Raw genomic sequence first — 26,649 nt, 5'->3', positions numbered from 1 at the left:
ACCCTGTCGAGGAGGCAAGGAGGAGGTTTGTAATAGCGCTCCGGCAGATCGGAGGCAGCAAACACAATCACAACTGTGCAAGAAGCAGCCTCGGGGTAAACATGGGTCACGCTGGGTCAGCCTTGATGCTGGCCTGCGTTGAGCCTCTCTGTTTTCTTACTCTGAGGCTATATAGCAGCATGACTATGCAGTGAAACTACAGCACCTCTCTGAGCTCCTGTTACTGTAATAATCTGGGGTTGGCACAGCTAGAAGCTGGCAAATGGGTCTTCTAGCTATCTCTGATTGAGAGCCAACCCAGCTGGGCAGGATCCAGAAGCCATCACACTGCAGCAGGGCAGGAGGTTGGTGGGTCTCTGGTTATCTGCACCAAAAGCTGCACTGACGCAGCTCTTATCAGCCAATGGCAGAGAGAGGCTGGAGCCTGATTTAGAGCCAAGCCTCCCCTGGGCTTCAGGGGTCGTCCCCTTGGTCTGGCTCTTTCTTACGGCTGAGGGAAGGAGGGAGAACGGTCTCCCAGCACAGCCGGGCTGTGACCCCAGGAAGCCCAGGGTCACCCTGCACTGAGGGTGTTGGTGCTAAGGGGCAGGCAGAGATGATGGATGGGACAAGGCAGTTTCGGTGATCCTGACAACAAAGGAAAACACACCATGGCCTTTGGAGATAACACAAAAGAGAGGATGTTTCTCTGGACTCACCCATCTTTTTAGCCATCGCACAGCTGCTTTCAGAGACCACCTGATTCCCTGCCTTACGGATTGGCACCTGAATCAGATGTCTTGTTTGTATAGACGGACTGGGGGCAAGAAAGGATGGTTTGTGCGCATTTAGCTGACAGCTTCCTGCACATACACCATGTGAATTAATGACATTTGAATGCCCCATCCCTTTGGTAAAGGAGCAGAACCATGCCACAGCACGTGGCATGGACCATGGTGCTCATCGTCCCATTAACTCTGCCATTGATTTCATGCTGCAAGTGCAGGGCAGTGAATCCTTCCTGAGGGCCGGGTCAGATCTTCCCACCCGATATTGCAGCAGGCCTGAGAGCCCAGCAGAGAGGGCTCCTCCGTCAGGCCTGCCTGATCTCATCATTGGACAGGGCCAGGGCAGATCAGAGGATGAAGTGGTGATAATAGCAGCTTTCTCGTTGTTACAAGCCGAGCAGGCACGTCCCCGAGGGCCAGCCTTGCCCCACTCCACTTAATTTCACCTGTGTATTGGATAAATCTTTGACTTTCCCTACCCCCACATCGCCTTTCCGGTGCCTTGCCCTACATTTCTGTCTGGATCCAGCAGGTCAGGGGAGCAGCCTGCACTGGGGCAGAAGCAGGAGGGTGGACAATACACTACAGCCTGCCTGGGGACCCAGCCAGCTCGGCACCCAGAGGCATCCCGAGGAGACCCTTCGGGTACACGAGGGAAAGGGCTGAGTGAACTGGGACTGTGGAAATTTTTCTGGGAGCAGTGTGAGGGCTCTTCCTCCTGGCAGGGATCTCCCTGGGAGCAGCTGGGAGCAGTTACTGGCAGAGAGGGGGATTTCTCTGTCTCACAGTAACTAGAGCCCTGACCCCAGCACTGGCCGGCCCCAGAGGAAGGGGAGAAGGAAATGCCTTGTCGGAGCGGGCCGGGCTGCAGTGGCGCAGTTCCGGGCAGAGACCCCTGCTTGTTGCATGCGCCCCAGCAGGTCCTTTCCTCACAGGGAGGAGCAGACGTCAGTGACATTTCCAGCTCACAACAACTGGCCCCGCTTCCTCTCTCCCATGGAAATGGGGTGGAAGGAAGAGAGCAATAGCCTCTGTGATCAGCGGGTGCATTTTGAACAGAGAAGCCAAGGCCATGTACGCCCCACCTGGCACGCTCTACTCGCTTGTACCCATGCTCCCATCCATGCCGGCCAGCGCTCACTTCCCCAACAGCTTCCCTCACTTAGTTTCTGGCAAACTGCTTCCATCTGCATGGTCCAGGGTGATTTCTCAGCCTCAGTCATACCAGATTGCCCCAGGTTACCATCTACATTTCATGTCCCTCTAGCTCCAAGCTCCCATTCACCAGCAACCCCTTCCCTTGACCCTACTTTTGTCCTTTCCCCCACACAGCTTGAAAGCCAAAAACAACCTGCCAGAACATGTAGCTGGCCTTCACCTTCTCCTTAGTTGGATCTTGCCAGCTTTGAATAGAAAAGCAACGTGTTACAATTTCTAGGAGCTCTAACGCAGTTCTCAGCTCCAGTCTCTCCAGCTCAGTGACTTTCTGTCTTGATGTCTTGGAGCAGGCGCTCACCAGAGCAGCAACTGTTGCAATAGCTGTGTCCTACACAGCAGCCACCTGTGCACAGTGGTGGGGGAGTCAGCTTGTCCCGGCAGCCAGCCGGAAAACCTGATGCTGGATGTCACAGACTGATGCGGACCATGGGAAAGCCTGTTGGCCACAGGCCAGGTGTCAGGGCCCTAGTGGATGTTGTTTCAGGAGTGGTTAAGCAAGAGACAAGATCTTATTGTCCTTCTTGCACACCCACACGACTGTGACTGTGCTATAGGAGGGTTCGGGGCGGGGGGGGGCTGCTGAGCCTCTGCACAAGGAACAAGCAGGAGAAGATACAACCTGGAGAGCAAACCCTTTCCCACAGCCCTGTCTCTGCTCCCCATGGAGCATGGGGGGATCCATGGCGTGCTTCCTTGCTTGGCAACATGGCTCTTCCCTCCTCCAGCACCAAATGGGTGCTCTTAAAAGCCCCTTTTCTGAGCCAGTCTAATTCTGGGTTTAGGCTGTGTCTCAGGGCGTGAGGTGTCAAAATGTGGCAGAGGCAGGGTCAGAGCAGCACCTGAGACGCAGCTGGAGACCTGCTAAGTTCCTTGGGCCAGGGCCTGCCCATCCATCTGGCTGACTGGGTGCTTTGGATAAAGTCCAGCAGCTCACAGGCACTTAGCAGTAAAAACAGGCTTGGGGAAGAGGGAATGAAAGTGTTTGGGCTGGGCCATGGCACCATGTTTTTATAAAGCCTTTAATTTGAGGGATACTTTGCCCCAGGGAATAGCCAAAAACACTCTCTTGAGCTAAAGCCCAGGGAAAACATCCTGGGAGATGCAGTAAATGACTCTTCTGTGTTCTCAGGCCTCTCCCCATGGGGTTTCAGGGTGCAGAGGCTTTGGGGCTGGTGGCTCTGGGGTGATCCACCCAGGCCAAAGAGCACCACTGAATGGCAGTCTAGAAGCTGAATAGCTTGGGATCCTCAAGTTGGACTGCTCTCCTTCCCCAGTACCCAGCAAACCAGGCCTGTGTGACCCTGCGCAGTCCATCCCAGGGTCAGGGTACTTTTCTCCTGTGTACAGGTGACACCGTTTCCTCCAGGCATGCTCGTAGAAGGAGGCATGATAAGTTTTGGGGCACCAAGGGTGATGTTTTGCTGCCAAGGCACTGGCAGGAAAGTTGCTTTCCCTTGGGGCAGGGATGGGTAATGATAGCTGTTCCTGGGAGGGGGAAGGATAGGGTCTCGGGCTGTCTGCTTTGTCACTGACTGATGGGCTTCCCTTTCTTCCACCTTCCGCCCCTTAGATCTGCTGAAATCCAACAGCTCTCGCCTGTTGCTGGCGTCAGGGGATGGGCTGGATTTCCAGGCACTTTTGTTGGATGAAGACAGGGCCTGGCTGATGGTGGGTGCAAAAAACCACATCTTCCTGCTCCATCTAGACCATCCCAGCAGAGAGCCTGAGAAGGTCAGTGCTGGGGAGGAGGGTGTGAACACAATCCCGAACCAGACCAGCCTCTTCCTCCCTGGTCCCCCTGGGAGCAGCTCTCCGTCCTGGTGCCAGGGAATGGAGGCGGATGTGGTTCTAGCTGGGATGGTGCAGTGTCACCAAGGGACACAATTACACCAGGGCTTCTCAATCGGTGGGGGTCAGCCAGCCCCTGGCCCATACACTGGTGTTGATCCCCACTTGGGACAGGCCATAAGAGCCTCCTGCTGCAGCCGGCACCAGGAAAGGACATGGCAGCTTAGCCAGGAGTGGAGATCTGGGTGGGTCCCGGCTGAGGGTGGAAGGGAAGCGCCCAAAGCCCCGAGATCACACCTAATCACTGCTATTGCAAGATCTAAAACAAATTGAGCACCAAGTCCACTAATGTCATCCCAATACATCCTGCCTGTGGGGTGCACAGTTCAAAACCAACAAAAGAAAAGACCATTAACACATTTCACCCTGGCGTTCCCACGGGCTGGGATCCAGGACGGCCTGCCTACTATCTGGGTGTGCCGTGGCCCACCCAGGCTCTGTCCCCCAGCCAGCTTTGCTCTGAACCTGTTTGGCAGGCTGCCTGCTGAGCTCAGATGGGCTTTTGGGACCCAAAGAGTTGTCAGACCTTTTGCAGTGCAGCCCTGCGTCCTCACCACGTGCCTCAGCCTAGCAGAAGAGTTTGACTGGACATGGTCACACCAATCTCCCCTCAGCCTTTGGGGAATTGCCCATGCCAGGCAGTGCTGGTGGGAGCTGGTCAAGCTGTAGCTGTCCTGCCCAAGCAGGTCAAGGAAAGCAGGGGGCAGAGAGTGGGGCTCAGGCTGGTGGGGTTTTGTGTTGCAGATTTTCTGGCCAGCCTCCAGGGAGCAGGTTGAACATTGCCAGCTGGCAGGGAAGAACGCAGAGGTAAGCAGGGCAAGGAGTCCCTGGCTCAGGGCCTCGTGTGGCTCGTCACAGGTATTTAACACCCACATGACCCCAAAATGGGGCCTTGGGGATCTGCGTGACACAACAGTGTCCAGCCAGCTGGAGAGAGGCACAGGGCCTCGCTGAGCTCAGCCTGCTGGCTCCCGGGGGAGGATCTGGCTGGGCTCCCCCATCCCAGAAGGACATGCAATACGGTTGGCAGGGGCTGCACCTGCGTGTGTGAACCTGGGCTCTGACCACTACCAAAATTTTTCTCCTGAGCAGACAGAATGTGCCAACTTCATTCGCCTCCTGCAGCCGTTCAACAGGAGCCATGTGTTTGCCTGTGGGACTGGTTCCTACCAGCCTGTCTGTGCCTTCATCCAGCTGGGAGGCAGGGCAAAGGTGAGGGACACCCTGGTGACCGTGTCCCCATTGCAGAAGGTGGAAGAGACCCTCTCCCTCCCAGCAGATCCCTGTCCTCCTCTGTAGCAGGGGAGGGAGAGGAAGAGTGTGGCCGGATAGCCAGGCTCAGAGCCTGAAGCAGGCGCAGGGAGCCTGCAGCTTGCATGGCCTTGCTGCATATGGCGAGAAGCAGCCCAGGCTCTGCAGCACTGGGGTGCCCCCAGAGGGGTGGGACCTGTTCCTAGCAGCACCCTCCACAGACCTTCTGCTCCCAGGCCGCACAGGCTGAGCACACCAGCCTCCTTCCTACTCTTCACCAGCCCATCAAATGTGACCTTTCCCTGTGCTCTCAGGACAGGGCCTCTGTGTAGCTCCACATTCATCAGCACAGCCACCAAGTAACCAAAGTGACGGGGACATCCCGTGGGAGGTAGGGCCAGGCCAAGGGAGTTCATGACAGGTTCGTTCCTAGCCTCCGTCTAGGCTGACATTTCCCCTTTGGTTCTGGCAGGATCCTGGGGCCCCGCCGATGCGGCTGGTGACCCACTCCTTGGAATCGGGACGAGGACGGTGCCCGTACAGCCCCCATGAACCTTTCACAGGGCTCCTTATCGGTAAGATGAAATGAGGAGCAGGGAGTGGAGGTGATGCTGGGAGGGTGGGAGCTCTAGGAATGGTCTGTGCGGAGGTCCCTGCACACCTGCCCTGCAGCTCACTGCAGGGCTGCACTGCTGTGCTGGTGCCCGAGCTTGGTGAGAGGGACAGGAGCCAGCCCTGCAGAGCCTGGTCCTGCTCAAGCTCATCCCGGCCTCATGGAGGGGTTCCTGCACAGAAACACGAGAGTGGAGCTTTACAATTGCCACACATGCATGGGGGTGTGCGGTGTCACTGGCCTGCCCACCTTGTACCAACAGTGTGGACAGGCTAGGAGGTGGGGGCTAGAAGCCATCCTGGGGCAGAGGTGGGTTTGCACAAGCTTGTTGTGACCATCGGCCAGAGCCAGCACTGGCATGGATGTGGCTGGAGGAGGCTGGGGAAGGGACCTCTCCTGATCCAGGGCTGCACTAAGGATATGGGCCTTCCCTGACCAGTGACTCAAATGCTTGTGGCCATCATGCCCTGGTTAGCTACCACCACAGCATTCCCTGGGCCTGCTGTTCTTTGCAGCATCCTATCTCTCCAGGCTTTCTAGGGAGTGAGGAAGGCTCTCATCTAACTGAGCCCCCGCAAGGGCTTCCAGCCACACAGGGGAGCCCTGCCAGGGTAACTTCCAGCAGCGGCACCCCAGCTCACCCACATGTCCTTCACTGACCCTGCAGATGGGGAGCTCTATTCAGGCACCTCCAGTGACTTCATGGGCAGCAGTGCTGCTTTCTTTCGGACCTGGGTTCACAGGGCTGAGCAGAGCTACATCCGGACAGAGCAGAACCAGGATCACTGGCTACACGGTACAAGCGTGGGGATGAGTGAGATGCAGGGGCGCTCCATCTGCTGGGGAGAGGCTGGGGTCAGCATCATATTTGCTGCATGGCCTGGAGGTTTGGCTTCCTTTGCTTCTCCCACGGGGGAAGCACTGGTTGAAAGTCTCTGGCCCGTATTAAAAGCTCGGATCTAGCCGGGGGAGCTGCCAGCACAGGGCTATGTTGTGCTGCTCCTCCTTCTTGCAGAGCCTACGTTCATTGGCGCTTATGCCATCCCTGATACCTACAACCCGCATGATGACAAGGTCTACATCTTCTTCCGTGAGACTGCCCTGGAAGCTGGGCAGTGGGAGAGACGGCACATCCATGCCAGGGTGGCCCGGGTCTGCAAGGTCAGTGACTGAAGGTCAGCACCCTGCGAACAGGCACCACACAACCAGCACAGATCAGCTTGCCCGGCAGCCTGGGGGTGCTCCTTCTCTCTGGCCTCAGCTGCCTCAGGGACGCGAAGATCTTTGGGAAGCTGGAATCCAGCTCCCAGCTCTGCTCCTGGCTTCCTGCAGAGCTGCGGGCACGGCATAGGTCTTCTGTCCAAATAGAGGGTTCCCCAGGCACCTTTCCTCCTCTGGGCTAGGCGGCATCCCAAACAGGGGCAATGACAAGGACTGGGGCGGGGGGTGTCACCGCACACACAGCATGGAGTGGAGGGCTCAGGCCTGCAGGGTGTCCCACTGCGGGAATGGAGGGGTGTGCAGCGGTGGGAGAGGCTGGGGTGAGCCCAGCTCTTGGTGCCCGGCAGAACGACGTTGGAGGGAAGCGCAGCCTCATCAATCGCTGGAGCACATTCCTCAAGGCTCGCCTGGTGTGCTCCATCCCTGGGCCCCAAGGCACCGAGACGCACTTCGACCAGCTCGGTGAGTGCACAGTCTGCTTAGCGGCATGGGCAGCCAGGAGAGATGTGCCAACACCTCTGTCATGAGCTTGTCCCTAAGTGGTGAGGATGGCCATTAGACGATCCTCGTGACTCATGCTACAGCTGCCAGGCCCCTCATCTCCACCTCTCTCTTTGCAGAGGATGTTTTCCTCCTCCGCACTCGGGACTCCCAGAACCCTCTTGTCTTCGGCCTCTTCACAGTTTCCAGGTGAGCCCTGGGCTCTGGCTAGCCCCATGCATAGGGCAGTCCAGCTGCCTCCGTCCCCTCATCAGCACTGCCCCATGGGGAGCCCTGTGGAAAGAAAGGGTAGACCCACGCACAGCTGGGAGAGGAAGGGTCACCGGACTTTTCACTGCTTGGTATCTGCTGCTGCCTCACTAGCCCAGCCATAGGTTTGGCATCTGCGTAGCAGACGGTCCCCTCAGGCAGAACTGGCTGTGCCAAAGAAATTCCCGTCACCCGCTGGGCACCATGCAGGACTCCCAGGCTGGTAGGGAACAGAGCGAGCTCAGGGGACATGGGTGCACGCAGGCCTGGCCCCTGCAGAGGAGCAGCGAGACTAACAGCTCTGCACTCCCTCCCCTCCAGCGGTGTCTTCAGTGGCTCGGCAGTGTGTGTCTACTCCATGGCTGCTGTGAGAGCTGCCTTCAGCGGCCCCTTCGCGCACAAGGAGGGATTCGACTACCGCTGGGTAGAATACAAGGGCCGCGTCCCATACCCCCGTCCCGGCACGGTAAGGGCCTGGGGCAGGGAAGCAGAAGGTGAGAGAGAGCGGGACAGGCTGTCGTGGACGTAACGTAGCCCCCTGTGGTCCCTGCAGTGCCCCAGCGAGACATACGACCCCCTCCTGCAGTCCACCAAGGATTTCCCCGATGAGGTGATCAGCTTCATGCGCACCCACCAGCTGATGTGGGAGCCCGTGTACCCGCAGGGCCGCCAGCCGGTCCTCATGAGAGTCAACGTACCTTACCGGCTCCAGAGGCTCCTGGTGCACAGGGTGGAGATGGAGAGCAGGCACTACGACGTGCTCTTCCTCGGTACAGGTAGGGGCTTGCCCCAGCTCTGGGGATGCTGTCGCCACACGGCAGCTTGCACGGCCCATGGTCCTGCCAGGTGCAGTGACTCCCAGCCCTGACAGCTCCTTCTCCCGCTGCATTCACAGATGACGGCAAAGTCCTGAAGGTGGGCCTGGCCAGCGGGTCGAGCCAGAGCACCGAGGAGATCATCCTGGAGGAGATAAGCGTCTCTAAGGTACAGGGGACTGGGCCGGGACTGGACCATGGGCACCTGAACCATGCAGTATGCCCTTATCCAGCCCCTGTCTGCAGATCCCTGTGGTAACTTGCTGGCCTGCATCCAGGGAGATCCTTAATCTCACTGCTGTTGTCTCCCAGTTGCCCCGACCAGTGGGTGGTGCTGCATGGAGGGGAGCTAGGGTCACAGGGCCTGGCACCAAGTCCTCTCCTGACTCCCCATCCAGTCCCATCCTGAGACAGGTGGGGGGGGGGGGGAAACACATCGGCCCATGAAACTAAATCTGGAAAGGGCTGAGCACAGGTTTCACAGTGCTGCTGCTGGGCAGGGCTGCCTCAGGCTGCCTGCATTGAGCAGGAGGAGCTGGGACCAGGGACTCTGGTCATGGCCAGCCTCCTGCCATCCACAGGGTCCCAGCCCCACTGGCAGGCTGAGGTGCCCAGGAAGGACTAACCCCACTACAGGACTAACCCTCCTCTTCTCTTCCAGGTGCCTTCTCCCATCCTGGACATGCAGTTATCACCAAAGCGGGTGAGTTCTCCCTAATGCTTCATCCCGAAGCAGCCAAGGGAGGGGGTCCAGAGGACAGCTGACCCCATGCCCATCCCCTGCACCTGTTTCCCTCAGTCCCAGGGCTTGCCCATGTAGGGAGCAGGCTCCCACCAGGGCAGCACTGCACAGCTCGGGGGGTGGGGGCAGGCTCAGCCCTGCGCCCCACTTGTCTCCCAGTGCCCCCAGACTGGCACAGGGCAGGGTGTTCAGTTCCCAGGCTGGTCCCCATCCCACGTCTCCAGCCTCGTGGGGTACTGACAGCTGCTGTTCTGGTTGCCTGAGCAGCAGGAACTGTTTGTGAGCAGCACCCATGGGCTGCTCCAGCTCTCCCTGTACCGCTGCGAGCTCTACGGCAAAGCCTGCACCGACTGCTGCCTGGCCAGGGACCCCTACTGCACCTGGGACAGCAAGACCTGCGCCCCAAACTTGCTCACGAAGAAGAGGTGAGCATCTGCCTGGGCCAGTCCTGTTGCCCCTGCACAGGGAGGGGTGCAGCATGGGGAGGGACAAGCCACTGGCCCTGAAGGCTTTCCCCGTCCACCCAGACCCCCAACTGCCACCTTCCCTGCTCCATGTTGGCCCCCCCTATCCCTCCCCTTGTCCCTAGTTGCTCTGCCACTGAGGCGGCCCACGGCACACAGCCTGGGTGGGTGCCACCACCCAGCGCTGCCCCACAGCCAAGATCTGCTTGCTCCCACAGGCAGGCCCGGTGCCAGGATGTGCTGAAGTCTGACCCGCTCAGCCAGTGCCAGGACACCACAGAGGGTGAGCGCCAGCTCCAGCCCCTGCAAGGAGGCCCCAGCCCAGGCCCCAGTGGTGCCCAGAGTGCCAGTTGGCAAGTGCTGCCAGGGCAGCACAGCGCTGAGAAACCAGTGCCCACATACGTGCACCTGCGCCATGTGCCGCAGACACAGGCCTGGCAGAGCTGGCTCCCTGCCACCTTCCGTGTCCTGGACACCTCTGCCAGGGTCTGTGCTAGCACCCGACGTGCTGTCTGCCCTGTCCCCACCTCAGGGCAGCACCAGCCATATTATCCGTGCTGTCACGCAGCGCAGGGAGCCCAGGGCTGGGCAGTCACCCCTTCTCCTGTCCCATCCCCCCACAGGGACCACTGCAGTAGAGAAGCTGGTTTTTGGGGTGGAGAAAAACTCAACCTTCCTCGAGTGCCTGCCTCGCTCACCCCAGACGACCATCCGGTGGCTGGTGCAGCACAGCGAGGAGACAGGCCTGAGTGAGGTACGGGGCCCAGGGCCCAGGGACGGCTCAGCTGGGTGCAGCACCAGGGGCTCAACTCACAGTGCTCTGCCTTCGCCCAGGTCAGGAACAACGGCCACTTCTTGATGCTGGAGCAAGGGCTGCTGATCCGCCAGCTGGCGAGGGAGGATGCTGGCACCTACGAGTGCCAGGCTGTGGAGCGCTCCTTCTCACGGTCCCTCACCCGCTACAGCCTTCGTGTCATCAGGCATGAGGCAATGGAGATGCCACCCTACAAACGGGGCAAGGGGGTTGAGCTAGGAGGAAGCTACCAGGCCCCTCAGCCCCGAATAGACCTGCAAATGGGCTACAAGGGGTTCCCACGGGCCCTGGGGGCACCAGGCACCAGCCTCGATATCTACTGCAATGCCCTGCGGCACCAGGAAAGGCAGCGGCAGAAAGCCTGGCACCAGAAGTGGCAGCACCATTCCCCAGAAAGCAAGAAGGGCCGAGTGCGACGGCACCCTCACCCCCTGTAACTGCACAGAGCAGGCCGGGGGCTGCCTCGGCTCCGGGACCCGCACAGGGTGCGGGCGCCAGCTCCCTTCGCAATTCTCCAGGGCCCTTCTTGCATGCAGACACCAGCTCCAAGACACCTCTCAGCTTCATGGGCAGAAAATGCCTTGCATTTACTACCTCAAACCATGCCAGTCCCCTCTGCCTCTCTGGGTGCCCCCACAGAGCACAACAAGGCAAGGGCAGAGAGTCTGGACTCAAGACTCAAAGCTATTTACGCCCTGCAAAGTATTTATTCTCCTCATTTTTCCCCTGTCCCTTAATGACGATTGTTATTAGCAGCAACAGCAAACACAGAGGATTGAGAATGGCAACGGCCAGCTCTCATGCGTAACTCCTCAACGCCAGGCAGCATCCAGATTCCACCATGGCCATAAGCGGACCCAGACGCCCCTGGAGGCAGCTGGGCCCAGGCCCCTTGGCCTGCCCCCACTGGCACCTCGTACCAGAGCTGGAGCTCAGGGAGCTGCTTGCTGAGCGGGGCTCTGGCAGCAGGAGATCTGGGTTTGCCTGAGATGCATTTGCCCAACCCAACCACAATCCACTTCCAACCACACCACTCTTTTTTTTTTTTTTAATTTTGAAGTTCATTTCACCAAAAGGGAGAGAAACAACAGGCAGTTATACCAACTTACAATTTATTATTTTTTAAAAAAATGACATGAAACACAAGTAAAAATAAATACATCATATAAACAACAAATTGTTCAAAGTCTCTGTTCTGGGAGATCAGGCGAGCACATCCCGCTTGACAGAGAGAAGAGGGAAGCACATGATCATGCGTGGGGCCAACTGACCAACCCACCCTGCTAGAGATACTCCTCTTTCCAATCACAAAAAGACAGGCCACAAACTAAGGCGGTAGTAAAAAAGAAAAAAAAAAACACCCCCAAAAAACAAAATGAGACTCATCAGTGGATTCATTCAGGCTCCCCTGTACATGTGGATCTGCCAAAGAGACTCCAGATCCGAGCTGGGTGCTACCAATGTGGGAGCCACAAAGCAGCGCCACCGTGGGCAGCGCGTAGTGGTGGTGGTTTGGGAGGCGGCAGAGGTTGCTCTCCCCCCTTCACGCCGCGTCCTCCCTTTGAGCGGAGCACTCTCTCTGTTCAACTTGCAAGGAGCCCTCATCCCCAATGTAATCTAGCTGGACTACACTCCCCTTTGAATCTCTGCCCCCCCACCCCCTGCCCTTCCAAGACTGGATTAACAAACTTCATCCTAGAGTAGAGAGAAACAACAGTTGTAAAGATACTTGCTGTACTTGCCCCTTTTGGCCTGGAAGCCATCCATAAACCAACAGCAATTTTCTTGCATTTAGCCATTAGCTGACATCATTAAGTCAAATCTATGCAGTTTCTAGTGAAGCACCTGTGGCAGTCCCATCCTTTGCTTACTGGAAGTATTTCTGTGAGTATCTGCAGCCACCCCATCAATCTCCCAGGTGCTCCTGGGAGCAAACACGCAGCAGATCCTGCCCCAGCACTCGCGGGGTGTGGGCCAGGCTAGGCTTTGCTGCCCCTACGCCGCTCTCCCTGAGACGCCCACCATGCTTGAGCCCAAGAAACTGCTGCTTGGAGAACCGCACCAGTTCATGAGCGAATGGCTGACAACCCAATTTAGCCTGGGGAACTGCTGGGATGTTCTCAGGCATGTCACAGTCGCAGGTCACTCCCCACCCACCCCGTAGTGTCTTGCAGTGGTACAGAGTGCAGCTTTGCCTGACTGTCCCTGCTGTGTCCGGAGAGGGAGCGGAAACCTCCTACCTAAGGCAAGAGCTCAGAGGTGGATGCTCACTCAAGGGGACAGCTTGCTGCACCTCAGGAGCACGACTGCCCCGGCCTCTGGGCTGTGCTCAGAAATCGTCCTTAGTGTCCAAATACCTCAGCAGAGAGTCCTGCACTGCTGTCCTCAGTGTCACCCGCAGCCCAGCAATGAACTGCCAGCTGCTTCCACCAGTTCATTGAAGACAAATTCAGCAGCAAAAGAAAAATTCAACCCGTGCAGGGAAAGCCCCTGTTCCAGGCTCAGAAAAACAAGATAGGACCCTCTAAAGCACAACTACATGCTAAAGAGCAGATAACTCTGGGGAGGAGGAATGAGGGGAGAGGGAAACCCAGGGGAAAGGAGAAGTTTTGGGGCTCGGAGAGGTCACCCCATTCAGAAAGAGCCCGGATAACCTGCACACCCTCATGGCTTCAATGGTGTGGAGGAAATCCTTTCCCACTTCCCTACAGCACCATGTGAAAGCTGGTGCCCACAGCCACGTGCCTCCCTTGGCCAGCTCAGGGCCGCGCTGGAAGCTGCCGGTCACTGGAGGAGCCCTGTGGTGGGGGTTCAGGGTGTTATGGCAATCTGCTGCCCCAGGTGATGCAACCATCTCTCCCCCGAGGCTCTGACAAGGGGACAGGGCACCCTGCACCTGCAAAAGGGGGTTTCTCAAGGGCTAGGCAGGAAGCCGGGAGGAGACGTGGGGTGGAAAGGTGCCACACTGCCCAGCCATGCTCAGAAAGGGTGACTGGGGCTCAACTCAGGCACTTACTGAGCAGGGGTGCCGCTCCTGCCAGCCCCGTGGCACAGGGACGCAGCAGGTGATACAGCTGCCCGGATGTTTGTCAGCAACAGAGGAAGCCCCTTGCAGCGGGTCACTTCCAGGGACGGCCACACAATAGGACGGTTGTGAGGGGTTTCCTAGCCGCCGGGGCCACGGAGGAGCCTGGAGAGCCATCGCATCTCACCCTTGCGCAGGAAGGTTAGCAGTCAGCCCACGTGAAACAAAGCTGTCACCTAGCGGCACGAAGCACGTTTCCTACAGGAGCCGAGCACCAGCCGCCTCTAGCTCCTATGGTTACGGGGCTCGGGCTACACCAGGGGCCCACCAGGAGCACGTCACCCGGCGGAAGGGAACGCACCAGGGCCTGCTGGGTGCAGTGCCGGACACAGGGCCCTCTGGAAGTCTCTGGTGCTTTCCTGGAGAGGCAACGAGCAGAGAAAAACAGCGTGCAGTCACAGGCACCGCATCCAGAGCCACAGTGCCCTACTGCCCCGAGCCAAATCTTCATGCCTCCTCTCAGCACAGAGCCACGGAAAAGCCCCGTTCAAAGAGGAATCAGGAGGGTCACTCGGATGAGCCCAGCTACCCTGCCCACCGCCACCATGGACCCAGGCTGCAGCAGGGCTCCGGTTACAGGCTGCTCAAGCTCTGAGGCGACACTGGCCTCCCACAGGTCTCACTTACACTCCTGCAGGTCTCAAAACTTGCTACTCTCGACAAGGAAATCCCTTGCCTAGGTCCATTCCCCAAATCCACCGGAAATCTGACAGCCTCACAGGGATGCAATGGACATCTGGGCAAGCTTGCAATACAATCAGTGGCACAGGATTGTGCATGAGGTGGACACACAGAGCACAGGAGGGCATGACTCACAGACGCAGCACTGTCAAGTCTTTGGAGAAACTTGCATGAACACCATCAGTTAATTTGCTTTGTTACTTTTGTGGGGGGGTTTGATTTTTATTTCCATGGTGCATCCAAAGACAAGTTGTCCAGCAGTTTGCTCAGAACCCCTCGGTTTTCAACTCCTAGGATATGTTAAAGAAGAAAGCACTATTTTAATGTTTGTTTTCTTTAAAAAAAATAATTAAAATAATTTGCATAGCTAAACTGTTGATCTAAGGCTTCTATGAATGGTGTGGTTATGTTTGACAGACAATGTCCATTAAACAGAAAGACACTAGGAAAGCCCCATAACATTTTTATTATGTTTTTGTATCACGTGCGCACACACACCTCTTGCTCTCTTTCTCTCTCTTAAGAAGGAAGGTCCCCATCTTCCAGAGCCCCCTCCACGCAGGATGTCAGGACATCCTGTCCTCTCTTCCTAAACCTAGCTGGTCCCAGTAAGCACCAACGATCGCGGCTTCCACAGCCCAGGAAGTCTCTTTACAAACTACCGCTGCTCCGAGAGCCTGGCCACGCTCCAAGGATATCCCACACAGGTGAGCACATCTGCCTGCTGACACCAGATGTGACACATGTTCCTGGGTTTCTAGTCTTCATCCCTAACACACACACAGACATGCGCGCGCACACACACACAGTCTAGCTGCGGTTGTGTAACTCGCACAGAAACACCTCTCCCTTCCCAGAGAGACGCTGGAGCCCTGACGCTGGGACGAGCAGCCAGTTTATTCACTTCCAGTTCTCGGGCCAGTCCCTGCATGCGCGTACGCCGGCAGAGGGCTAGAGCCAGCGACGCTCCCTGGGTGGGGAAAGGTGCTCCCCGGCAGGAGCTTGGCCTCCCCAACTTGTCACACCTCGAGGACCCGTCCTTGCTGGGGAGGAGCTCGGGAAGCTTTTGCAGGTGCTCCTCCACCTGCCCCAACATGACAAGAGGACTCCAGCCTCCCTCCAGCTGCTCCAAAACACCAGGAGCAGCTCCTCCCTGCTCTGGCACAATCCTCCTCCGGTGGGGCACATCCAGCAAACACAACACGAGTCAGCTGGAGGGAACCTCCGCAGCTGGGCCTGCTTCTAGACTACGCTTTGGTCAAACGGCTTCTTCTCCCCACACAGACAACCCGACAAGCAACCACTGCATGATGGAGGCCAGCATTTTATTTTTTTTTTAACATGGAAATTAATTTAAAAATAGAAGGAAAGAGTTCCCCAAACAATAAATATTATGCCTTCATGAAATAAATTAATGTAGAGATTCTGTGCGGGGGAAGTCGTTCCGATCACAGAGTCAACAGCAACGGGCACTGGGTCCACAACCGTATCCCTTTCCAACCTTCTGCACTGCCTGGGGCTGTTAAGAAGCAGCAGCAAGTCCACCTACCCCCCAGGGCTGCTGGGCCATGGCAGGGAGAGAGGCGCCCTTCGCACGGCAGCTGGGGAAGTCACCAGGATTCCCCTGCAACAGCCACCGAGATCGTGGTGATTGCTCCGCCGGTGATTGCTCCGCCGACACTGCGGCGCACAGAGCCGGCATGGGAACCACAGGACCAACCTACCTGGGAGGGGACTCCTCCATCTGGAAGGGCCCCAGGGAGCACCCTGCCCTCCCCACGGCAGCAGGGGCCTGGCTGGAGCCCTCAAGACTAGTTTCATTTGAATTTGAAGAGGATGACAAACTGTTTGTGGGTTTTTTTTTTCCTGTAACATCAATCCCTCCCCCCGCAAAACACACACAACGTAGAAGCCCTCCCCCATCCCACTCCCTCCCCAGTAAAAATGCTTCATCCTCAACCTCTGCTGGAGTCTCCCCCTGGCCCGGCCCGCACCTCCTGGAGCAAGCCAAGTTCACAGATAAGGCAGTTCATGTGAGAGGGAGCTGGGCCCCGCCAGCGGTCAAGCCTGTGCCTCCAGGCCTGAGAAGGGCAGCGACCGGCAACACCGAGCCTCCCCCTTTCAGACAAGACAGAGAACAGAGACAGACAGACAGACAGAGCGTGGGAGGGAGGCACTCCTATGGTTTGCATTGCTGCTTCCCTCCCTCCCCCAACTCTTGCCCCCCCCGGCCCTTACAAGTCCACTCTATCCCCCCTCCCCAGTCTCCCAGCGCCCAATACAATTCAGATCCTCGACAGCTAAAAAACAACAAAACGAAACAAAAAAAACAAAACAAACCCCACACCACCCCCTTCACATCCTTCTCCACCCGATGCCATGGCCCAGAGGGGAAATCCTGACTCCCAAAAAGGTCCTGCAACTTTTGCCTCCTGGCTGAGCTGAGACCGAGCAGGAGCTGGGCCCGTTATTTCCCTGTGATCTCTATAACATCGTCGTCTTTGTCCTCGTCATTGGAGCTGCATCCCACCTCCGGGACCTCCTGGGATTCAAACTGAGGCACCTGGGACCGAAGGAGGCCCCCGGCCGGGTAGCCCGAGTGAGGGGACATGTAGCCAGGGTAGGCAGATGCCATGCTCCTGGGAAGGCTGCTAGGCAAGACGGGGGTTGGGAAAGGAGCAAACATCCTGGGCTCGGGCAGGAGTGACTGCGTGAAGGGAAGCGAGTAATTGGGCAGCACCCCCGTCAGAGAAGGGTTTAGCATGAATGAGGGGACGCTGGCGGTGGCTGAGGTAGCAGCAGAAGAGCTGGCGGTGCCGGCTGTCAGCAGAGGGTCAGTAGTCACAGGGAACACCAGATGAGGGTCTGGGAGTAAATTGGGCAGCTGGTAATAAGAGGAGCCAGTGCCCATGTATAAGGAGTTTCCTGGCTGGGAGGCAAATGGATGGGTTAGGTTGTGGTTTAAAGAGACAGGAGGCATGGCGAACCCACCAGAGACTGGGTACCCGTGTTCGTACGGCTGCACGGACGATGGCAACTGGCGCTTTTTCTGCTGCCTGCGGGTTTGTTCCTCCGGAGCTGATGGTGAGGTCGACTTGCGCTTGTTGCCCCGTAAGTCCAACACTGAGTGGGCATCGACATGCTGGCTGGTGGCTGGCAGGGCTGAAGACACAGAGGGAGCCATGCAGTGAATCCCTGCACGCTGCTCAGCTCCTCGGGCTGCTAAGCCGGTCGCGTTGTCCATGCGGGCAGGGTGGCCTTGTGCTGCGTTGGTGCTGGGAGAGCTGTGCCGGGACTCCCGGGCAGCAGCCGCCTCTGCGTACTGCTGCAGCTCGCTAATGATCTCGGGGCTGTCAGGGGATATGGGTCGAGTGAGCTCCTCTGCGCTGGGGAGCTGCGGTGATGAGGCACTGTGTCTGCCGTTGCTCGTGGACTCCAGCGAAGAGCTCTGGGAGCCTGGAATAAAGGAGGTGGAACAGGTGAGAAAGACAAGCTCAGGAAAATCCTGGGAAGGCAAAGAGGCAGAAGTGACAAGGAAGGTGGGGACAACATGGGGAGATCGTGGAGTCAGCCTGGGTCTCCTGGATACAGGCCTGATGGAAGAAGGCCAGGGAACACCATCCAACAGACACTCAGGTGGGAAAGCTCACGAGCAAGCCCCATGCAATGCTCACAAGCAAGCCCCATGCAACGCTCACAAGCCCCTACCTGAGGCAGCTGTCCGACGGTCTTCATTGCCCTTTGGCTTCCCAGTGGTCCGGATAGCAAAAATCCGCCCATCACTGGTCCGGATGTATGTCCCTAGAACAGAGGCCAAACAACTTCATGCATGATTTCCGGTCTCACTTTTGGACTGCGGAGCAGAGAGCCAGCAAGGCTGCCCAGACAGCAACAGGACAGCAGTGTTACACAAGGCCAGGCCCATGGACAGAGATCAGTGGGGCCTCCGGCCTCCTTCCTTGCTCTCCACCTCCCCTTCTTCAGCTTTCCTGGGGTCAAAGCTCACTCCCTCTCAACGTACTGCCAGTGGGAAGTGTGACACTTGGTGTTTGGGCTAAGTTTGCTCTGCGAGCACTAGGAAGTGTTTGGCTGCCCCAGTATGCGCAGTGGGCATTGTCTGAACAAGAGGCCTTGTCCTGAAGTTCAACAGCTCCTCTTAGAGGCCAGAGCAGCCACAGCAGCAATCATCCCTGAAGCATCAGCTACAGCAACACGCCAAAGCATGGTTCTCAACTGAACCACTGCAGGGTCCAGATCTCCTCCCCTTCCTACATATTTTCCTCTCAAAGGACTGAATCATGCTTTTAGGTCCTTTCTTTGCTGATTAGTGTTGCTCAGGTCTCCATCCACAAATCTTACTGAGATAGAGGGACTTACCTTTAGTCCCTCGGATGATGTGGATGCTCTCGCCAGCACTGATTCTTGCCTGTACATCAGTGGATGTGTTTGTACCCGGAATCACAATATCTGGCAGTGGGAGGAAACAGAACAGTGTCTGTGAAATTGCACACCAGCCACAGCCAGGAGCAAGGAACTGCACAACTGAACCCCTTTGCTTGCAGCACAGTTGTTTCTCCCACGTGCTGTGCTAGAAGCAAGCATTGGGTTTATTTCTGAGTAGCAGTGAGACAGCAGAGTGGGAAAGTGCAGGGCTCTAAGGAAGCAAAACCCAGGCTGCTCTGGCACAAGGTCTCTGCCTGTCCCAAACAGGACAACTGGCAATTCTCTGCTGAAAGCGGTATTGCATGCCCTCTCGCAGTGAGTTCACTCCTAACAACCCACCAGGCCTATGCCCCTTACACACCCACATGGAAAGTCCCCCAGACATTGGGGAACCCCTCAGAAACATACAGGCAGCATCAGCAGCTCTGATACCTCTCTGCCCACAGCCCATTGCCATGGGAGAAATTTGGAGGATGGACCAAAGGACAGGCTTCCACCCTCTCTGTCATGATCTCGAGTTCACTTCTCCTGGCTCAGTCCTGCAGCAGCAGCTCACCTGTGGTGGTGACAATCTTCTGCACGAGGACACCAGCTCGCTGGAGATAGTTGATGGGGAAGTTGACAGCAGGATTGGAACTCGAGGCTGATCCTGCACCGCCCATGGGGACATGCCGGGGCATCATAGGAATGGGGGTGGATTGAACTGGGCGGACACTTGCCACCGGCTTGTCCTCACCCTTGAGGGCTGGTCGCCTAGTGAGAGAGGAGGGAGGAAAGTACAGTGCCTCTACTGGCAGGGCTAAGCTTCCTCTGCCCCCTCATTTCAATCTTCAGCATGGGAAGAAGAAGAAGAGGCAGGTACTCACCAGTTCCTCTGGCTAAAGGCAGGGATACTTGTCAGACTCTGGTCACTGGCTGGGTAATACTGTGCGTAGGACGGCCGGGTGTAGGGGACGGATGCTCGCTTCTCCTCCTCGTAGCTCTTCTTGGCTGCTTTCTTCTCTGCCTTGGTCAGTTTGTGCTCCTTCCGGTCAATCAGCAGTGACTCATGCTGAAAAGGCTCCTGCAACCCCATAGCATGGAGGTTTTGACACCAACACACCACAAGAGGGAACCAGCATGCCCCACATGGCAACCGCCCTGTCCCTGTCCATGTCCCTGTCCCCATCCTAGACCAGAGCAGAGGAGAGGGAAGCAGGGAGGCAGAGCTAGTCATGGGGTGCCGTGTCCAGCAGCATAGTGCGGATGCAATCGAGGCACAGTTTGAGGAATGACTGAGTGTCAGCTGAGCCATCACATCTGCCCAACCAAGACTCTCTCTTACTACGAGTGCACAGCAAAACCCACGACCTGAAGGCCCAGCTAAGAGCACAAGTGCAGCGCCTGACAAGGCTTCACACAGACACCAGAGCCCCACCGTGCCCCACCACAGGCCCAGTCTGCAGCAGCACCCTACCTGCAAAACTCTCCCAAACCCAGGCAAGCGTTGGCTGTCCCAGCATTGTCCCCTTGTTCTAAAACCACACCAGGAAGAGAGCTAGCAACAAGCCAGAAAACGAGATGGCCACCTTCCTGGCACAGCACCAAAATGGAGAAAGGGCTGCCTACAACTTGCCCCAAAACCTGGGCAGGGCAGAGGCAGCTCTAAGTGTGTTGGAGATATTGCAGGGAAGGACAGGACTCTCAAGGGCCTCTCTAGAGGCACTTGTCCCTATTCCCACCAGCACACAAAAGTGTCTGTCTTGCCACTGTATCCTCATCACAGAGCCAGGGTCCTCTAGTCCTCCTCCTGCCTGGGCAGAACAGCGCCAGCAAGCAAGCAGGTTGGTCTTACCTTGGTGATGAGGTGAGGATACTTGAGACAGGCTAATTGTAGAACAGACTCTTTCATCTTGTTTGGATTGAGGGAGAGCTGAGCAGGGTCAGATTCCTCTTCTACAAAATGCAGCAGGTTCTCCACCTCCCGTCGGGTAAAGTTTAGCACTGGGTTCAGATCATCCACCACTCGATCTGGAAAAGGGAGGGAATGGAGTGAGAAGAGAAGGAAACATGGGTACTGCCGCCTGCTGCCCTTTCTATACGCCTATCCTAAAATATTTCCCTCCTTGTCATCTGTACTTTCCTCAGAAGCCTCCTGTAAATGTCAGAGCAGGGAGAAAAATCATCCACCATGTTCAGAGATGAGCCTGTTTGACCAAGTCAAGCTGACAAATGCCTTGTGCTCCAGACAGCACAGCAACGCAGCACAGGCCACTGAGATGCCAGCACACAGGAACATGAACCTAGTTACACAAGCCCTGGGACAGAAAAGCAGCCACATCAGTACATGTCTCCCACCAAATCCCACCAAAAAGGCTCAAATTAATAACCAGGCACTGAAATGTGCAGAACTCTATTGAGTCAAAAGCTCAGAAAAGCATCCACGATCCCTCCCTCACAAGAGCCTGAAAGCTTTCCTTGGACTTTCCTTCTGGCACACAGGGCAAATGGAAGCACAGGGAGAAAAATATCTATGTCCAGGACTCTCCTGGGAGCAAGGTCAACTGCCAGGAGACTCCACCTTGAGTGCAAAGACAGGACACTGAGCTGATCACACTGGGCTGCTGTCTCTGGACTTGGTTTTAGAGAGAAAACAGGACACAGGCAAGCAGGACTCTTTTTGGGTCACCACAACCCTCACCTGCATGCACTACAAAATACAGCTCAACATCTGGCACAAGACAGCACAAAAGGCACTTTTCATACAAGGGCAGGTCATTAATTGGCTCTTGAGTAGGCACTATAATTCAAAGATATCAATATATACTTTTATTTGGCTGTTTTCCTTGCTGCTGGGGAAATGGAGGCACAGAGCAATTTAATAAGTAACGCCCAGTCTAAGACAAGCAATGGCATAGGAGAAAACAGGATGACCACCTCCCAAACCCCCAGTTTCTTGTCGTAACCACCAAGACTGTGCAGACCCAGTGCTACTTCCACTCTGATTTGTGCTGCTCCAAACTGCAGTGCAGAAACCCAAACAAAGCTGAAGCGCCAAGAGTGGCAGACTTGAAGCTGCAGCGTGCAGCAGGGAAGGTGGATGGCACAGCACGGGACTGGCAGCACAACCCTGTTGCAGGATGTTGGCTCTACAGTTTCTACTGCTCTGCCCTCCATTTCTTACAGGCTCTCATATCACTGTCAATTCATAAACATCAAACATTGCCCTAAGATAATGTGTCTCTGTCACTTCTTTAGCTGCTTGGTTTTTAAATTTTTTTTCTTCAAAAAAAAGGCATTATGAAAATCATAGAAATGGGACTAAGAGCCAAAAGCAGGGAAAGCCAAAAGCCAAGTGCTGTGTTCACACTTACCTGACATGCCTTGCTTGGAGATCTGACGATCATAGATCTTCTTCTCGAGGGTGTAATCAGAAACCAGTCTGTAAATGTGGCATGGCTTCTTCTGTCCATAGCGGTACACTCGGCACACAGCTTGGGCGTCATGACATGGGTTCCAAGAAGCGTCAAACACCACCACTCTGTTTGCTCCAATGAGGTTGACACCCAAACACCCAGCACTGCAAATTAAAGACAAATTTCCACCTGTTGCCTTGGCCAATTTTCAAAGCTTTTAGGCAGGGGAAGCCATCACAGCCAAGAGTCCATGGTATGTCTATGAAAAGTTCCCTCCAGTCATACAGGCAACTTCAAAATGATTTCTGGTTTCCAAGACTATTGTCAACTGTCTGCAGAGGACTAGGGCTAAAATCCTACACCCATAGAGAATTCAGATGCAGATAGCACTATTGTCCCATACAGACTTGAGAGCAAGCAAGTGCAAAGGAAGTTTAGAGCTGAAAACCTATGTGCATACACAGCATCAGTGTGAGCCCCTCCACGGCACCCGTCTGCTCCAGGCAACTTACCGCGTGGACAGCAAGAAGAGCCAGACAGACGTGTTGCTGGGGTCATTGAACTGGTTAATCAGGCGTTCCCTTTCCGAGGCAGAGGTGCTGCCATCCAGTCCTGAGAAGGATGTTAAGAACACATTTAAAAGCTCCATATGAGGGATCCCACAAGAACTAACCCACTTCCCAAATACTGAGCTTTGTCACTGGTTCCCAACCCATTTCGGATCCCCTTCAAGTCCTGCACTCCAGGACCTCGGCTGGCCACTCTGTGCCCCCAGTTTGCCTAGTCAGGCAGGTGCAACACAGCCAGCCAGGTTGGCTCTGTCCAACCAAAAGATCAAGCAAAACATTACTCGAGCTTGGCAAGGCCAAGAATGGGAGTGCTACAACACACCTGGCGTTTTAAGGTTCTGTATTAGGCCAGACAGACAGCAAGCAAGAGCAGCTGGCCCAAAGGCCTCAGGTACCCTGGAAGCTTGAAAAACCAGGTGAAAGCAAACTGTGCAAGTCTTCGGCAAAACCCCACAGACTGGATCTCAGCACAGAGAGAAATAGTCTAAAGGAGTGCGGGGGGTGGCTTGTCTCTGTTCCTGGGCAGCAGCTTGCTTCTGGCAGCTCTGCAAAACCAGGAACACCATATGCACCCCTCCTCTCAGTCCTGGCCCGGAAAGCAGTCACACAAAGTGACAACCCACACCAGAACAAGCGTTAAAGCTGGGGAAGTGAGGGGAAAGGAATTCACAGCCCCCAACTAGTGAAACCATTCCACAGCGATTCTAGTTTGGGAAGCAAGATCTAGAAAATGGCCAAGCAGGAAGCAAAAACTGTCTTTTACAGCTTTAAAAAGCACCAGTGAGCAAGTGAGATGGCAAAGATGTCTAACATCATCTAAGATGTCAAAAAGACCATTGAGAAATTATCAGTTAGTTGCAATCAAACTAACACCGTTTTCCTGAGCAACTAAAGTAAGATCAGTCTGAAAGAGACTTCATCAGAAGAATGTTTTAGAAGAAGGGCAGCTGCACATCCAGGAAAAACCATGAGAAGACAGTGAACACTTCCAGGAATTAATCCATCACAGAAGATCAAATAGTATCACACCAAAAAAGGGAGGACAGGCTGTACTCACTGTAATAGTTGATGTTTCGGACCCAGTTATGAACCCCACCATCTGAGCCTGGAGGACTCGGCATTGGTCTCTTTGCCAAAAACTCCTCAATGACAGATAATGTGGACAAGCTCTGGCTGTAAAACCAAGATCTCTGTTTAGGAGAAAGCTCCAGCAGCAAAACTGCAGTATCACAACTCCTCCCCAACCACGCTAGCATTACAAGTTGTCAAACCCTGCCTGCTGCAGCACACCTCTTGCTATTAAACTTGATAGGGGAAGGAAGTATAAAATCCATGGAGGCAAAACAGGATCCAGTACAACAAAGGAGAAAAGAGGAACCTGCCACACAATTCACTATGTAACAACCTCCTAGTATAAGTTTCCATTTCTCCAGATCCAGTAGGATTAGCCATTGACACTTCTCTTACCTGAAGACCAAGATCTTGTCTCCAAGCTTCACACTCTCCTCCACTAAGTGGAACAGTAACACCATCTTGGGTGAGTTCTCCAAGACTCCTGTCTGGTAATCACACAAGATGTCTTTGGCCTACCGAGAAACAGGAGACTATTACAGGTGGAGTTGCTCATTCCCTGTTTAGTTCAACAATCCTGTCTCAAGGTGAAAGAAATAAGTCATTGCATAGAGGTTACATACATCCAGTCAGGTCCTGCTGACAGTGTTATGCTTAACTCCTGCTGCTACCTGCTATTCCAGAAGCTCCAAATGACAAATACTTCTTGGAGTATAGATAAATGAGCATCCTCCTAATCCTTCTCCTGACTCCCTGCTCTTATCTCAAGATCGCTCTTCCAGCCCACTAGATTTACCACCATCTTATATATATTAAACTTCAGCCAAACACTTCTTTAGAATAAGAAAGCCCACAGCCTTTTTGGTCAGATGAAAACAATTTATAAAAGAGTGCCACCTGCCTTCCAGCCCCCATGACAGCCCCATAACACCCACCCAGAGCCATGCAGACATGCTGACGAAGGTGCTAACAAGAGACAGCTCTGTGGCAGAGAAAATGGACGAGAAATCCCCAACTCTTAAACATAAGAGTTTTTTTCTTTACTTTTCTTCAGAAAACTGCCCTGACAAGAAGTACAGTCTTTGAGAGAGTAAGTATCTAGTCTTTGTTTATTATAACTCTCCAAATGAGGAGTTTTCCAGTAGTGATACTCACCCACTCATAAGTAACAACCTGATTCGCTCTCTCCTGAAAAGGGTTGAAGCCAACGCTCTGGAGGAACTTGCTATTGGTAGCTTCTCCAACTGGCGATGCCAAAGCATTACTTTCTGTTTTGACTTTAATTCCCTGAGGCTGGCAGCGGGAATTAGTACTTGCTGTGCCAAGGTCATCCACATCCAAATCTTGTTCATTTGCCAGATTCTCCTTTTGAAGAGCTTCATACAACACATCTGGGTGGTTCCAGATCTGAAAGGGTAAGAAAAATAATGGTTAGGCCTGTATTGGCCTGCTGCCTGCCAAGGTGTGTGGACTGAAAGCCCCCACAACTATATGAAGGAAAGAATTAATATTTCAATCATCTAATCACCATCCCCACATGGAATTTTAGGGCACTGCAGAGAAAGCCGGTGTGCATTAAGGTAGTGAAAATAGAAAACATGGTTCTGCCATGACACAAGGTATGAACCATAGTAACCAAGGCTCTTCCTGATTTTAAAACTGTCAGATTCGTTCCTTGAGAACAACACAGAAGGTCACTGTGCACCTCCACACATAACAAAGGCAGAGGAAGCTGCTAGTTTGCATTGTAGCAGGTGAATGGCTAAGGTATCAGCCCAATATTCGGATCTACTGGTTCAGATGATGGCTTCACTGCAGGTTTCTTGCATGAATATGAACAAGTCATTTAACACCCCTGCACTCCAGTTCTGAATTGCAGGGGACAACAAATCTGTTGGACCACTGCAGGAAGCTTTGTGGATAGAAGTTCTCTTTTGGTTAAGATGTACCTGGCTAACCACACCTTCTTCTGCTGTTTTGATTAATATTCCTGCCTTTTCCTTACATATTGCAATATTTCTTTGCACCTCTTGCCAAAACCTACCTTACAACAGACGCAGAAAGCTTTGAGTGGGTTCAATCCCAGCCAGCCACTGTTGCCTGCATCTCGGAACCGGTTCATGAACTCCGTATAAAGGGCCCGCTGGATCTTTGATAAACGTACTAAAATGACGTGTTCTTCCTTAGAGGGGAGCTGAACTTTTAACACATTGTGGCCTCGCCTGTGGAAGCAATAAAGGAAGATAAATAGAGGGAAGGGAATTTCCCAACCTGGTCTCTCTGTGGCTGCCTGCAGGGTAAGATTTCTTGCCCACCTGGCTGCAAGGAGAAAGACCTCTAGTTGCATGCTTCTCTAATGCATGACACTTGTGAGACACGGCTACCAACAGTCAAAAACCAACAACAGGAAGCACAGTTAGAGAGATTTCAAGTGTTACGATCTCCTAGTACAGGTCACAGTGTTAAGAGGAGTGATGAAAGACTTGTTTTCCATGACAGTTGAAAAATGGAATCAAGAACTAAGGTCTATTTTTAGCTCTACCAATGACTAAGACACTCTGACCAAAATCATTCATCCAACATCTCAGGATCCTTCTCTGAGAAACAAAGCTGATTTCTCTCCACAGAGTGGCCAAGGGGCTGTCACTTTTCATAACTGAGAGTTAGTAAAATACTTTCAAATCCTTGGGTAGAAGATATCAGAAGAGTGCACATCCAAATGAGCTATTAAAACATCAAAATAAACCTGAGGTCCTTCTGGTGCAGTTAGAGGTGCTGTTCTTCATTACCTGGATGTACAGTACCAAAGGAAATTAACTTTATTTCTAGTCCTCAGGCAAAGCAGAACCATACAGATCACTCTTCAGCTGATAGACTGAACAAGACAGATCTGAGACAACTA

The 26,649-nt window shown here is 54.6% G+C and overlaps 2 protein-coding genes across 2 annotated transcripts in view; one reads left to right on the top strand and one right to left on the bottom strand.

Annotated features, from left to right (window-relative positions):
- Window positions 1–15,965, top strand: part of LOC106492169 (semaphorin-3D-like) — a 32,532-nt gene extending 16,567 nt beyond the window's left edge. Inside the window, exons 3-18 of the mRNA XM_013951951.2 lie at window positions 3,556–3,716; window positions 4,578–4,640; window positions 4,926–5,045; window positions 5,557–5,659; window positions 6,365–6,493; window positions 6,713–6,858; window positions 7,266–7,380; window positions 7,539–7,608; window positions 7,990–8,134; window positions 8,222–8,444; window positions 8,564–8,652; window positions 9,145–9,186; window positions 9,493–9,650; window positions 9,908–9,972; window positions 10,313–10,443; window positions 10,524–15,965. Coding sequence (XP_013807405.2) covers window positions 3,556–3,716; window positions 4,578–4,640; window positions 4,926–5,045; window positions 5,557–5,659; window positions 6,365–6,493; window positions 6,713–6,858; window positions 7,266–7,380; window positions 7,539–7,608; window positions 7,990–8,134; window positions 8,222–8,444; window positions 8,564–8,652; window positions 9,145–9,186; window positions 9,493–9,650; window positions 9,908–9,972; window positions 10,313–10,443; window positions 10,524–10,940 — 2,177 coding nt within the window. The 3' untranslated portion in view covers window positions 10,941–15,965. The remainder of the gene's footprint in view (window positions 1–3,555; window positions 3,717–4,577; window positions 4,641–4,925; window positions 5,046–5,556; window positions 5,660–6,364; window positions 6,494–6,712; window positions 6,859–7,265; window positions 7,381–7,538; window positions 7,609–7,989; window positions 8,135–8,221; window positions 8,445–8,563; window positions 8,653–9,144; window positions 9,187–9,492; window positions 9,651–9,907; window positions 9,973–10,312; window positions 10,444–10,523) is intronic.
- A 581-nt stretch (window positions 15,966–16,546) lies between these two features.
- Window positions 16,547–26,649, bottom strand: part of RAD54L2 (RAD54 like 2) — a 64,535-nt gene continuing 54,432 nt past the window's right edge. The window contains exons 12-23 of the mRNA XM_067303282.1: window positions 25,792–25,969; window positions 24,903–25,154; window positions 24,144–24,262; window positions 23,734–23,849; window positions 22,620–22,719; window positions 22,066–22,271; window positions 20,547–20,722; window positions 19,579–19,775; window positions 19,269–19,465; window positions 18,647–18,736; window positions 17,978–18,070; window positions 16,547–17,725 (exon numbers count right to left, since the gene is read on the bottom strand). Coding sequence (XP_067159383.1) covers window positions 16,737–17,725; window positions 17,978–18,070; window positions 18,647–18,736; window positions 19,269–19,465; window positions 19,579–19,775; window positions 20,547–20,722; window positions 22,066–22,271; window positions 22,620–22,719; window positions 23,734–23,849; window positions 24,144–24,262; window positions 24,903–25,154; window positions 25,792–25,969 — 2,713 coding nt within the window. The 3' untranslated portion in view covers window positions 16,547–16,736. The remainder of the gene's footprint in view (window positions 17,726–17,977; window positions 18,071–18,646; window positions 18,737–19,268; window positions 19,466–19,578; window positions 19,776–20,546; window positions 20,723–22,065; window positions 22,272–22,619; window positions 22,720–23,733; window positions 23,850–24,143; window positions 24,263–24,902; window positions 25,155–25,791; window positions 25,970–26,649) is intronic.

The sequence above is a fragment of the Apteryx mantelli genome, chromosome 12, assembly GCF_036417845.1.
Source record: "Apteryx mantelli isolate bAptMan1 chromosome 12, bAptMan1.hap1, whole genome shotgun sequence".
Classification (NCBI taxonomy): domain Eukaryota; kingdom Metazoa; phylum Chordata; class Aves; order Apterygiformes; family Apterygidae; genus Apteryx; species Apteryx mantelli.
The sequence above is the reverse complement of the archived record's forward strand: the minus strand, read 5'-3'. Positions and strand labels throughout refer to the sequence as shown.